This window comes from Schistocerca cancellata, chromosome 1 (genome assembly GCF_023864275.1).
Source record: "Schistocerca cancellata isolate TAMUIC-IGC-003103 chromosome 1, iqSchCanc2.1, whole genome shotgun sequence".
NCBI classification, from domain to species: Eukaryota; Metazoa; Arthropoda; class Insecta; order Orthoptera; family Acrididae; genus Schistocerca; species Schistocerca cancellata.
The window spans coordinates 1,043,813,078-1,043,828,624 of NC_064626.1; the positions used below are offsets into that span (position 1 = coordinate 1,043,813,078).

General features: G+C 39.6%; 1 protein-coding gene across 1 annotated transcript in view; it reads left to right on the plus strand.

Moving 5' to 3' along the window:
* The window catches only part of LOC126090089 (trafficking protein particle complex subunit 11), a 122,681-nt gene that overhangs the window by 58,602 nt on the left and 48,532 nt on the right, over positions 1 to 15,547 (plus strand). Inside the window, 1 exon segment of the mRNA XM_049906959.1 lies at positions 1,409 to 1,702. Coding sequence (XP_049762916.1) covers positions 1,409 to 1,702 — 294 coding nt within the window.

Sequence of the window (15,547 nt, forward strand, 5' to 3'; positions counted from 1 at the left end):
TGAATTTATTTAACGTCTGAACTGTAAATACAAGTCTGTTTTAGGTTAAGGCAGAAGGATATCAAATAAAAATAATAGTTGTATAACAGCTACTGCTGGAGACGGCCATCCAAGCAAACATAGAACTTGAATAAAATTAGCAACTGTAAGCAGAAAGTGGTGATCATTAAATTATTTATTGAGGCTGTGAACCCATTAGACAAGAAAATATGGATGTGGCATTGACAGTGACAAGGAGGATACCTAGCAGGAGAATGGCAGGTACAGATTTGATATGGCCAAGAAAATACTTATATTCTGGATAAAAGATCGTCACTACTTTCAGACAGCAAGGAGGAATATTTTCAGTGAGTTAGTGAGTTAGTTAGTTACATGTTCATTGATCAATCTCATGGTAACCATTATGATGTGGAATGTGTCAAGAGCATAAGAAATGATTTTTTTTAAAAGCGTAAAATTTTCGTTACCTATCCCATTCCCCTATACAATACAATACCTTTAGCTTTATTAACCTATTGAAGAATTCATTTGTGGTATAGGAGTTGTCAAGGAGATATGATTTCAATTTATTTTTGAAGCTATTACTGCTCTCTGTCAGACGTTTTATTTCAGCTGGTAATTTATCGAAAAGCTTTAGAGCTGCAAATTTTACCCCTTTCTGTGCCAAAGATAGGTTAAGTAGAGGATAGTGTAAGTCACTGATATCAGTGATTCAACCATGATGAAAGTTGTGATAACAAAGGCTACTTACTGTAGCTTGATTTTATTCCTTCCACAATTTGCTCAGGAATTTGAATCTCAGCTGCTATACCAACAATTCCTTTGGATTCCTTATGTAAACTGCTTTTGCTTTTTCTAACCAGCAGATTTTTTCATTTTTCATTGTATAGGCTTCTTTTCACTTTTTTTATTTTGCTGACCTTTTCTATGGAACTATATTGAATTTCTGCAATCTTTAACTTCAGTTGGTAGTTCTTCTGTCCCTTTGTCACCATAGCTGCAGTTACTCCTGCAGTGACTACATGAAAACAGTGTTCAGTAATTGACAGAGAATTGAAGAGTGCCTCACATTTTGCAAGAGAGATTGTGAGGCACAATGTATCATTTTGATAAAAATATGAACAGAGTAATATAACTTTTAGTGGATTACTTTGGCTGTAATACAATATAGTAACTCATTTTTAATCCATAATCTTTTTACAACCTGTAATTTTTCTGCTACAGATTTTTCCAATTTCTTAACTTTTCTCATATAATCAAAAATAACAATAGAGATTTCATTGTTTTTGTTCTCTTGACAATATAGAAAGAAAAGCAAATAACTACATTAATTTACATAATTTCTACAAAAAATATGTTGTTCCTCTGTTTCTGTATACTGTTGAGTGAATAATAGGTACTCTTCTAGGAGCTGCTGCCCACAACCATTGCAGTTCAGCAAGCTGTCAGTCACTGTGAACAATCCCAGTTACAGTTCAGAATTTGCTGTGTGTGATGAGGGACCTTCTCTGCTGTTTACATGTGGTGAAGTGAAAAGATTTGCATGCAAGTTCCTGCCACCCGATGGTGGTAGAGATCTTCAGATTGGTTCTCTGCTGTTGCAGCTAGGGACAGAACGTTGCACCATTCTTCGTTTTACTGGAAGTGGTAATGATGGAGGTACAGCATGTGATGCTGTTTGTCCTGAACTACAGCATTTCAGGTTTGTAAACTTACACATTTGGATATTAGCTCATTTTGATAAATAATACTAGTAGTAATAATAATAATGATGATATAATTGCATTTGTCTGCATTTATGTGTTACTGGTTCTGTATACACACTGATAAAATTTTTAATATTTATCAACAGTATTCCGCAGTGTAGTAGGCTCATCAGCACACAGTTTCCTAGTGAATCTCTCCCCCTCCCCCCCCCCCCCACCCCCCCCCCCCCCCCCCCCGACCCCAATCTCTCTCTCTCTCTCTCTCTCTCTCTCTCTCTCTCTCTCTCTCTCTCTCACACACACACACACACACACACACACTCAAACAAATTCTGGTAAGGTTTTGCATGAAACAGCACTTCTACCATTTGGTGAGTTATCTTTTCTTGTAAATTATTAACATTCTGCCAGAAATTCCCAAACCATATTACAGTTGTAAATACGTACTGATATTTAGTTTTGAGGTTGAGCATCACTAGGATTCAGAGAGAATTGGTGCATGAGTCTCTTCTGAAAATATAAGTAAAGCACTTGTAAGTGAGGTGTGCATGTTAGTTTTCATCTTGCATCTAGCAAGAGGTAAGTAACATAGCAGACAGTAGACAGAATTAAGATGGAAGTGTAGGTGAATAACTAACAGATTTGTTGTTGTAGTGTCATCCCACAAATTATATGCCTGTTTTCAGATGTTGTTGTTGTGGTCTTCAGTACTGAGACTGGTTTGATGCAGCTCTCCATGCTACTCTATCCTGTGCAAGCTTCTTCATCTCCCAGTACCTACTGCAGCCTACATCCTTCTGAATCTGCTTAGTGTATTCATCTCTTGGTCTCCCTCTACAATTTTTACCCTCCACGCTGCCCTCCAGTACTAAATTGGTGATCCCTTGATGCCTCAGAACATGTCCTACCAACCGATTCCTTCTTCTAGTCAATTTGTGCCACAAACTCCTCTTCTCCCCAATTCTATTCAGTACCTCCTTATTAGTTACGTGATATACCAATCTAATCTTCAGCATTCTTCTGTAGCAACACATTTCGAAAGCTTCTATTCTCTTCTTGTCTAAACTATTTATTGTCCATGCTTCACTTCCATACATGGCTACACTCCATACAAATACTTTCAGAAATGACTTCCTGACACTTAAATCTATACTCGATGTTAACAAATTTCTCTTCTTCAGAAGCTCTTTCCTTGCCATTGCCAGTCTACATTTTATATCTTCTCTACTTCGACCATCATCAGTTACTTTGCTCCCCAAATAGCAAAACTCCTTTACTACTTTAAGTGTCTCATTTCCTAATCTAATTCCCTAATTTGTTGATGTTCATCTTATACCCTCATTACACTGTCCATTCCGTTCAACTGCTCTTCCAAGTCCTTTGCTGTCTCTGACAGAATTACAATGTCATCGGTGAACCTCAAAGTTTTTATTTCTTCTCCATGGATTTTAATACATACTCCAAACTTTTCTTTTGTTTCCTTTACTGCTTGCTCAATATACAGATTGAATAGCATTGGGGAGAGGCTACAACCCCGTCTCACTCCCTTCCCAACCACTGCTTCCCTTTCATGCCCCCGACTCTTATAACTGCCATCTGCTTTCTGTACAAATTGTAAATAGCCTTTCGCTCCCTGTATTTTACCCCTGCCACCTTCAGAATTTGAAAGAGAGTATTCCAGTCAACATTGTCAAAAGCTTTCTCCGAGTATACAAATGCTAGAAACGTAGGTTTGTCTTTCCTTAAGCTTCCTCTAAGATAAGTCATAGGGTCAGTAAGGCCTCACGTGTTCCAACATTTCTGCGGAATCCAAACTGATCTTCCGCGAGGTTGGCTTCTACCAGTTTTTCCATTCGTCTGTAAAGAATTCGCGTTAGTATTTTGCAGCTGCGACTTATTAAACTGATAGTTCGGTAATTTTCACATCTGTCAACACCTGCTTTCTTTGGGATTGGAATTATTATATTCTTCTTGAAGTCTGAGGGTATTTCACCTGTCCCTTACATCTTGCACACCAGATGGTAGAGTTTTGTCAGGACTGGCTCTCCCAAGGCTGTCAATAGTTCTAATTGAATGTTGTCTACTCCCGGGGCCTTGTTTCAACTCAGGTCTTTCAGTGCTCTGTCAAACTCATCACGCAGTATCATATCTCCCATTTCATCTTCATCTACATCCTCTTCCATTTCCATAATATTGTCCTCAAGAACGTCGCCCCTGTATAGACCCTCTATATACTCCTTCCACCTTTCTGCTTTCCTTTCTTTGCTTAGAACTGAGTTTCCATCTGTGCTCTTGATAGTCATGCAAGTGTTTCTCTTTTCTCCAAAGGTCTCTTTAATTTTGCTGTAGGCAGTATCTATCTTACCCCTTGTGAGATAAGCCTCTACATCCTTACATTTGTCCTCTAGCCATACCTGCTTAGCCATTTTGCACTTCCTGTCGATTTCATTTTTGAGACATTTGTATTCCTTTTTGCCTACTTCACTTACTGCATTTTTGTACTTTCTCCTTCCATCAATTAAATTCAGTATCTCTTCTGTTACCCAGGGATTTCTACTAGCCCTCGTCTTTTTACCTACTTGATCCTCTACTGCCTTCACTATTTCATTCCTCAAAGCTACCCATTCTTCTTTTACTGTGTTTCTTTCCCCCATTCCTGTCAATTGTTCCCTTATGCTCTCCCTGAAACTCTGTACAACCTCTGGTTTTTTCAATTTATCCAGATCCCATCTCCTTAAATTCCCATGTTTTTGTAGTTTCTTCAGTTTTAATCTACAGGTAATAACCAATAGATTGTGGTCAGAGTCCACATCTGCCTCTGGAAATGTCTTACAATTTAAAATCTGGTTGCTAAATCTCTGTCTTACCATTAAATAATCTATCTGAAACCTTCTTATATCTCCAGGGTTCTTCCATGTATACAACCTTCTTTCATGATTCTTGAACCAAGTGTTAGCTATGATTAAGTTATGCTGAAATTCTACCAGGCGGCTTCCTCTTTCATTTCTTACCCCCAATCCATATTCACCTACTATGTTTCCTTCTCTCCCTTTTCCTACTGTCAAATTCCAGTCACCCATGACTATTAAATTTTCATCTCCCTTCACTACCTGGATAATTTCTTTTATCTCATCATACATTTCATCAATTTCTTCATCATCTGCAGAGCTAGTTGGCATATAAACTTGTACTACTGTAGTAGGCGTGGGCTTCGTGTCTATCTTGGCCACAATAATGCGATCACTATGCTGTTTGTATTAGCTTACCCACACTCCTATTTTTTTAATTCATTATTAAACCTACTCCTGCATTACCCCTATATGATTTGTATTTATAACCCTATATTCACCTGACCAAAAGTCTTGGATCAGATAGCAAACAGAATTATTAAACAAGACAGCTGGCTGAGCATCATGTTCTTCATAAAGAACATTGGATTACTAAGAACAAAACTGGAATAATTTGTTAAGTAGCCCTTCCTTTACATGAATCATAACTATGTGTGTGGTTTACAAACAAAATGTAATCTAGATGTCACTCAGCAGTCAACCATACTCTAGTATGAAGCTTTCATGCTTGGACTAGGACTTTAGCCCTACCTGTCTCCTCTCCCCTTGAGGTGTACGATGAAATACAACATCAATATATCAAAAAAATTTAGGGATAAATGTAGTGGTGGGCTGGACTAAATTACACACAGGTTTTACTTTTCATTGCACATTTATTTTGAAATGCACAAATTACATCAAACTGAGGACACCAAAATGCAAAATTTCAAACAATAATGTGTGAATGAGTGAGTGAGTGAGTGAGTGACTGACTGACTAACTGACTGATTAATCATTGCCCAGTCCAAAACATTAAGGATAGAAACTTGAAATTTAGAGTGTTAATCTTATATTGTAGTTATTGTTTAAGAAATGATTTTTTAAAATACCACTCCTAACAGGATGAAATAGGGGTCAAAGGTATTTGAAACTATGTTGCTATTAAGGCAGTTTTGAGGGTAGAACTATGAAAATTGGTATCTGGTTTTTCAGTCAGAAATAAAAAAAATGCATGGTTCAGTATTTTTGGAAATTCAACCACTGATGGGGTAAAACAGTGCACAAAAGTTTCTTTTGAAAACACTACTAATGCATTCTTGAAACTAATCTCTGAAAATTTGTGTTTGGCTTCACAGTTGCAAATAAAAAAAAATAAGTGTTTCAGTGTTTTTTGGAAATTCAACCCCTAAGGTAATTGAAAGAGAAGACGAAAGTTTTTATGAAAATATTTTGTTATATTGAAAGCTAAATCTTTGAAAATTGGTATTTGAATTCCAAGGAATTATGTGTTATGGGATGAAAGTTTTTATGGACATATTACCACAAGAACTAAACTGGCAGGATTAACACTGCTGTCTGGCTCCAGCTACCAGAATTGCTGTTTGTTCTGAAGAACACACAGGAAAGACCATGCTTCTACAGTCGCAATTAGCATGAAAAGTTTAGAATATGTTGCAATTTTGAGCCATATAAAAATTCAATTAAAGAAAAAAAGCAAAAAACTGTGTAAACCATACAGTCTATGTGAGTGAAGCAGTGGGTGCTAAGATAGTGCGTAATAGTTTGGACATGTAGCTAAATACTATCATTAAAATAATTTTTTGGTGATTTAAGGCATGCTACCATAAGATGGTAGGCACGCAACTGTTCAGTACTGAGGAAATTGGATTATTGTTGTCCATCTCACTGGCATTAATATAAAATTTTTGCTGCAGTGGTTACTGGTTTCGAGCTGACATGCCCTCTCTCAAACCACACTCCTTTTTATTAACCATAACTAAAATTGTATATTAAAGCAACTAGGATGGATGAAATAAAATATTATCCAATTTCCTCTTTAAAACATTTAAAACTCAAATTCTTGCAAGACCTCCAATAATCCCAAATATGCCAGACATGGACCAGCACTTCCACTGTAGATGCCACTTTAACAAATATGAATAAATTCTGGTCACAGCCATATAAGGTGTGCTGCCAAACCTTTAATAGCATTCCGTTTCCTTATTCAGAGGGAAAGCAGGTTCACAATTAAATGGCAATCTGAAAATGAACTACGGTAGTATTAATACCCCCCAGGGGGCTCGCCACTCTTTGGTGGGTTTGTGCTTGGCTGCCACAGGGCCCCAGCCTTTGCAGCATCTTTTTCCTTTCATGCTGCATATCCATCCTCTTGCTTTTCTTTTTTATCCTCCCTTGGGGAACATGTCTGGGATGTTTTTGGGAATGTGTTCTGCATTTTCAGTAGCCTGACATCAGAACAGTCTCTCCACTGTTTTCCATTCCTCTTTTCTTTCTTCATTCCTCTTCTCTTATTCCTCCTTCGCTTCGGTGTTCGAGGTTCCTCTTTGTCTCATTCCTCCTTGTGCACTACTGATGGCTGGCCCCCATGTCTGGTGCATAACAGGTGACTGGATAACACTTAATTCCCATCCCTGGGTCAAGAGGTAGGGTTCGCAGTTCCCCCATGGTACAGGCCGGGCCAAGTGAGGGATGATTGACTGAGCTGTTACCTTTCCAAATTGATAAATGGTCCCTCTGTCAGGTGTTCTTATGTTGTAATCAGACTCTTCATCTATATCCCACATTGCTTTTAGAATTTAGGCTATTGTATCTATATGACAAGATGTATGTATTTCCCTTGCCTTCTTGAATGAATTGTTAGAAAAGTTTGTGGGAACAGGAAAGAAAGAGCTGATTGAATATTGAGCTAAAGACACAAACGAGGCATGTGTATAATCTGCTGATCACAGGCCAAGAGAGTGAGACATCTGGCCTCAAGTAGTGACCCAAAATAAATTTCCATTTTTCTTAACAGGGTACAAACATAATATCTCTGAGTGGCATGTGAAAATTTTCTAGTAAAAACTTCTAACAAAAGGCAAGGCATCACCGAAATGAATGTGCAATCAAATGAAAATTAAAAACAACTTTTATACTTACCTGAGAACCACAGGAAAATGTAAATGTAAGTGGTAGCATTAAAAATTAAATTTATCTATCATTCTGTTTCAAGTACCTTTTATAATGTATTTATGACTTCTGTTGCACTTACTTTTCTTGGCCGGTGCTGCTCTTTTTGCCTCATCTGTGCCCATATTTTTCATTCTATTTTTCTCATTTCTTATCTGTCAGTTGGCATATCTATTATTTGTAATTCTCTTTACATCTAGCATTTCATAGTTAATTTCATAGTTAACTCTCAGTATCTAGTTTTACTATTCTCTGATCTGGAGTCCTGAATGATTTGCCTATGGTTTGTAAATTTCATGATTTCCTCACTTGCGATAAATGAGACACTTTGATGAAAGTTGTAAACAAATGAAGTCGTATGTTACAACTAGTGAACCACCAGTTATCAGGTATTTAATGTGAGTAAATGAAAGTACTGGAAAGGAATAAAAATAAAATGGTATGTACATCTGGTGCTCACATGGCAGCCAGTAGTGATACTGAGAAGAGCAGAGGAAAGGTTGTACTGAAGTGTGTGAAACTACATTGTGATGAATGGAACAGTAACTAAATAGTACATCCTTTATTATTACTTGTGTTCATTTTTCTCCTCTTCTTTTGTATTAAGTATCATATTATTTCACATTTTATCATGAAGACACTCCTTATTTCTAAAACTAAGAGATATAAAATTTTTATAAAGGTTTTGGAGTAAGGTACAACACACAAAGTAGTAGAGGTGTTGAGACGTTGAGTGTACACACACACACACACACACACACACACACACACACACACACACACACTCACTCACTCACTCACTCATTGTGTTTATACTGTGCTGACACTGCAGTTGACAGAGTTAGGGGGTTGTGTTGAGTGAAGTGAGTAAGGGGAGAAAGGGAATAGGGAAGAGGAGGGAGGAGATAAGATTATGAAGGTTGAAGGTTGGCTGATGGCTGGGAGGGAGGTAGCAGGTGCAGGGTATAGGAACGCAGGATGGAGAGGCAACAGATGTACAAGATAAGAGTTTGACACTGGTACCTGCACTGCTGAGGTCATGCAGTGCACAATGGCGATGACATGTGGGAGTGGATTGGGAGGGAGTGTCAGGCCAGAGGAAGGAGAGACTGCATGGGAAAGGATGTGGTTGTAGGATGAGTGAAGTTAAGATCCTGGGGCATGGTGGAGATGGACTTGGAACAGAAGGCTAACAGAGATCGAGGCTAGGGAGATTAGGAGAACAAAGGCCGAGCTACAAGGAAACAAAGATAAGAGAAGATCATTTTTGGGGGAAAGATGCAGAGGTTGTAAAGTACCCATTGAAATAGACAATGTTGTGCTCAACAGTGTGTTCCATCACTGTGTGGTTAACTTGGCTCTTGGCCAGTTTGGCAGTAGCTGTTCGTTTGGGCTGATACCTGGTTGGTGGTCATACTGTGCAAACATTGCAGCAGGGCAGGGTCCAAGAGAGAGAGAGTGGTGTGGCAGTTTAATAATAATAATAATAATAATAATAATAATAGACACATACAAGATGATACCACAAATGCCTGAAGTGATAATTTTGCAACATCAAGTCACCCAAGCAATTAATTCTACTCACAATTGGAAAGCCCCTGGAAAAGATAAAATAGCAAATTTCTGGCTAAAGAAGTTCACCTCAACACATTCACATCTAACTAAATTACACTCCTGGAAATGGAAAAAAGAACACATTGACACCGGTGTGTCAGACCCACCATACTTGCTCCGGACACTGCGAGAGGGCTGTACAAGCAATGATCACACGCACGGCACAGCGGACACACCAGGAACCGCGGTGTTGGCCGTCGAATGGCGCTAGCTGCGCAGCATTTGTGCACCGCCGCCGTCAGTGTCAGCCAGTTTGCTGTGGCATACGGAGCTCCATCGCAGTCTTTAACACTGGTAGCATGCCGCGACAGCGTGGACGTGAACCGTATGTTCAGTTGACGGACTTTGAGCGAGGGCTTATAGTGGGCATGCGGGAGGCCAGGTGGACGTACCGCCGAATTGCTCAACACGTGGGGCGTGAGGTCTTCACAGTACATCGATGTTGTCGCCAGTGGTCGGCAGAAGGTGTACGTGCCCGTCTACCTGGGACCGGACCACAGCGATGCACGGATGCACGCCAAGACCGTAGGATCCTACGCAGTGCCGTAGGGGACCGCATCGCCACTTCCCAGCAAATTAGGGACACTGTTGCTCCTGGGGTATCAGCGAGGACCATTCGCAACCTTCTCCATGAAGCTGGGCTACGGTCCCGCACACCGTTAGGCCGTCTTCCGCTCACGCCCCAACATCGTGCAGCCCGCCTCCAGTGGTGTCGCGACAGGCGTGAATGGAGGGACGAATGGAGACGTGTCGTCTTCAGCGATGAGAGTCGCTTCTGCTTTGGTGCCAATGATGGTCGTATGCGTGTTTGGCGCCGTGCAGGTGAGCGCCACAATCAGGACTGCATACGACCGAGGCACACAGGGCCAACACCCGGCATCATGGTGTGGGGAGCGATCTCCTACACTGGCCGTACACCACTGGTGATCGTCGAGGGGACACTGAATAGTGCACGGTACATCCAAACCGTCATCGAACCCATCGTTCTACCATTCCTAGACCGGCAAGGGAACTTGCTGTTCCAACAGGATAATGCACGTCCGCATGTATCCCATGCCACCCAACGTGCTGGCCAGCAAGATCTTCGGATCAGTCCCCCATTGAGCATGTTTGGGACTGGATGAAGCGTCGTCTCACGCGGTCTGCACGTCCAGCACGAATGCTGGTCCAACTGAGGCGCCAGGTGGAAATGGCATGGCAAGCCGTTCCACAGGACTACATCCAGCATCTCTACGATCGTCTCCATAGGAGAATAGCAGCCTGCATTGCTGCGAAAGGTGGATATACACTGTACTAGTGCCGACATTGTGCATGCTCTGTTGCCTGTGTCTATGTGCCTGTGGTTTTGTCAGTGTGATCATGTGATGTATCTGACCCCAGGAATGTGTCAATAAAGTTTCCCCTTCTTGGGACAATGAATTCACGGTGTTCTTATTTCAATTTCCAGGAGTGTATTTAACAGTTACATTGCAGACCCATACACATTCCCTGATACACTTACACATGGAATAACTTATCTGAAACCTAAAGATCAAGCAGACACAGCAAACCCATCTAATTATCGCCCCATAACATGCCTACCAACAATATACAGAATATTAACTTCAGTCATTACACAGAAATTAATGACACATACAACACAGAACAAAATTATAAATGAAGAACAAAAAGGCTGTTGCAAAGGAGCACGAGGATGTAAAGAGCAACTGATAATAGATGCAGAGGTGATATATCAAGCTAAAACTAAACATAGGTCGCTACACTACACATACATTGATTACCAAAAAGCTTTTGATAGTGTACCCCACTCATGGTTACTACAAATATTGGAAATATACGAAGTAGCCAATACAGATTAAGCGTGGAATATACCAAGGAGACTCATTAAGTCCTTTCTGGTTCTGCCTTGCTCTGAACCCACTATCCAACATGCTAAATAATACAAATTATGAATACAATATTACTGGCACATACCCACACAAAATCACACATTTGCTATACATGGATGATCTAAAACTACTGGCAGCAACAAATCAACAACTCAACCAATTATTAAAGATAACAGAAGTATTCAGCAATGATATACATATGGCTTTTGGAACAGACAAATGTAAGAAAAATAGCATAGTCAAGGGAAAACACGCTAAACAAGAAGCTTACATATTGGATAACCACAGCGACTGCATAGAAGCGATGGAAAAAACAGATGCCTATAAATATCTAGGATACAGAAAAAAATAGGAGTAGATAATACAATATTAAAGAAGAACTAACAGAAAAATATAGACAAAGACTGACAAAAATACTGAAAACAGAATTGACAGCAAGAAACAAGACAAAAGCTATAAATACAGGGTTATTACAAATGATTGAAGCAATTTCACAGCTCTACAATAATTTCATTATTTGAGATATTTTCAAAATGCTTTGCACACACATACAAAAACTCAAAGTTTTTTTAGGCATTCACAAATGTTCGATATGTGCCCCTTTAGTGATTCGGCAGACATCAAGCCGATAATAAAGTTCCTCCCACACCCGGCGCAGCATGTCCCCATCAATGAGTTCGAAAACATCGTTGATGCGAGCTCGCAGTTCTGGCATGTTTCTTGGTAGAGGAGGTTTAAACACTGAATCTTTCACATAACCCCACAGAAAGAAATCGCATGGGGTTAAGTCGGGAGAGCGTGGAGGCCATGACATGAATTGCTGATCATGATCTCCACCACGACCGATCCATCGGTTTTCCAATCTCCTGTTTAAGAAATGCCGAAAATCATGATGGAAGTGCGGTGGAGCACCATCCCGTTGAAAGATGAAGTCGGCGCTGTCGGTCTCCATTTGTGGCATGAGCCAATTTTCCAGCATGCCCAGATACACGTGTCCTGTAACGTTTCTTTCGCAGAAGAAAAAGGGGCCGTAAACTTTAAACCGTGAGATTGCACAAAACACGTTAGAAGCTTTAAACTGCGCATACCATCGCCGAATGGAGTTAGCAGTTGGTGGATCTTTGTTGAGCTTCGTCCTGAAGTGTCGTTGCACTGTTATGACTAACTTATGTGAGTGCATTTCAAGCACGACATACGCTTTCTCGGCTCCTGTCGCCATTTTGTCTCACTGCGTTCTCGAGCGCTCTGACGGCAGAAACCTGAAGTGCGGCTTCAGCCGAACAAAACTTTATGAGTTTTTCTATGTATCTGTAGTGTTCCGTGACCATATGTCAATGAATGGAGCTACAGTGAATTTATGAAATCGCTTCAATCATTTGTAATAGCCCTGTACTTATGCTGTACCAATATTGACCTACTCATTTGGAGTAGTGAAATGGAGTAACACAGACCTAGAAGCACTCAATACACTTACACGATCACAATGCCACAAATATAGAATACATCACATACATTCAGCAACAGAAAGATTCACATTAAGCAGAAAGGAAGGAGGAAGGGGATTTATCGACGTAAAAAACCTACATTTTGGAGAGGTAGACAATTTAAGAAAATTCTTTCTAGAACGAGCAGAAACTAGCAAAATACACAAAGCAGTCACTCATATAAATACATCGGCTACACCACTGTAATTTCATAACCACTTCTACAACCCTTTAGATCACATAACATCAACAGATACGATGAAAGTAAATTGGAAAAAGAAAACACTACATGGCAAGCACCCGTATCATCTAACACAGCCACACATCGATCAAGATGCATCCAACACAAGGCTAAGAAACGGCAATATATACAGTGAAACGGAAGGATTCACGATTGCAATACAGGATCAAACAATAACACCAGATGTTACAGCAAGCATATTATTAAAGATCCCAATACCACAACAGATAAATGCAGACTTTGCAAACAACAAATAGAAACAGTAGATCACATCACAAGCGGATGTACAATACCAGCAAATACAGAATACCCCAGAAGACATGACAATGTAGCAAAAATAATACATCAACAGCTTGCCTTACAACATAAACTTATAAAACAATATGTTCCCACATACAAGTATGCACCACAAAATGTTCTGGAGAATGATGAATACAAATTATACTGGAACAGACCCATTATAACAGATAAAACACCACCACATAACAAACCTGACATCATACTCACCAATAAAAAGAAGAAATTAACACAACTAATTGAAATATCCATACCCAATACAACAAATAGACAAAAGAAAACAGGAGAAAAAATTGAAAAATACATCCAACTGGCAGAGGAAGTCAAGGACATGTGGCATCAGGATGAAGTTGACATTATACCAATTATACTATCAACAACAGGAGTCATACCACACAATATCCACCAGTACATCAATGCAATACAGCTACATCCAAACTTATATATACAACTACAGAAATCTGTAATTATTGATACATGTTCAATAACCCGAAAGTTCTTAAATGCATTGTAACATATACCGTACAGTTAAAAGGAAGTCATGCTTGATCAAGGTCCGCCTCACTTTCCATTTTGGACCAGACATAACGTCTGAGAAAAGAAAGAATAATAATGATGATAATCAGTTATAAGTAGTAGGAAATCATAAGTTGAAAATATTTGAAATATTGCTCGCCATCTTTTACAAGAGCCTGGAAACTGCTTCTGTGGTCAGCCAGAAAGAGATGGAGAACGTATTGAACCATAGTTCCCAGTGTGAAAGTCCTCATTCTTGTCTAGCCCACTGAAAGAAATGTTTCTATTCTCTATTTGCTCAGTGGAATCAGGACTATGATTATAAATGAAGATTTTTGAGTTCTAATTGATAGATATATTTGGTAAAGTTTCACACCCAGAACATCATAATATTCATGATGTTAATTCTAATAAAAAAATCTCTCTAAGCTAAATAGCACTATCAGCAGTTCAGAGGCAACCTCTGTGGTAAGTTCCCATTAAATTGTCGTTCACCCTGACTTCTGATAATCAAAATAATTACCGTATTTACTCGAATCTAAGCCGCACTTTTTTTCCGGTTTTCGTAATCCAAAAAACCGCCTGCGGCTTAGAATCGAGTGCAAAGCAAGCGGAAGTTGTGAAAAATGTTCGTACGTGTCGCCACAACTAACTTCTGCCGTCGAATATATGTAGCGCTACGCAGGCATGCTTTGTAGGCACAAAGATAAATACTGGCGCCAAAACCTCTGCGTCAGTAAATAAATTTTTTTAAAAAAAGTGGAAGACGAGCTTTTTTCCTCCGCCGCGAGTTTCGACCACTGCATTTTCATACATTATCCAACGAAGTAAATACAAATTCCGTATTGTTCATCTTCGAATGTAGCACAATTTCAGTGTACTACGAAAATCTGACTGGCAAGACTGTTTGGGATGTTTGTCAATATGACCAACTCTACGTTCTGAATTTTTTCCTATCTGTGAGAAGAGATGGTTGCTAATAGGAACCTGATGAAATTTGAATCACATACAGTATTCTCTTCACCATAAGAATAATACGAATATAAACATTTTGGCATGTATTCTTTCGTGTTTGCTGCTATCTCATTTAAATCCTGTCTGCCTAATACACTACGAAACTAGAGCGAGACAACAGCAAATGCGGAAGAATATACGTATCGTGTCTTGTTTATATTCGTATTATTCTTATGCCTAATAGTGATACTGTCAGAAATGAAGCACGGCAACTGACTAGATTTTTAAATCTAAGATGACTCTAATTTCTGTGCAGAATTTGATGTAATAAAGAAGCGGCCGCAAAGATTTTCAAACGGAGAAAAATTTTCGCCTAACTCTCGTTCAGAACATGTTCTATCATACGCAGTCTATTATTTGATTCTTGTTGATCATTATCAGAGAAAGCAGCAGTGTAAGTAACAACAAATAGCAGTCTCTTGCCATTGTTTCGCTAATGAGACGATTCCTCTTTCTCCTTTTTTTTTGTACGCGGCGGTAGCGCGCACAAAAGCAAGCCATGCCGCGACCCGCGACAGGCCGTAAACACGCACTATCAGAATGCGACAAACAATGCATGACACAGTGCAGTAATGCATTTTCAGCTTAAGAGTGACGCAAACACCTATAACAAAGAAAACGGCATTTATCAGATCAAAGCAAAATAAGCAATCGATTCAAACCAGACGAAGCACGTGAAAAAGGAAGGGTATCCGTATAAATACGGACGGAGCGCCTGACGCATAGCAATGGCTACGTGGTAAAGCTTAACTGCTAAGCTTACGACTCG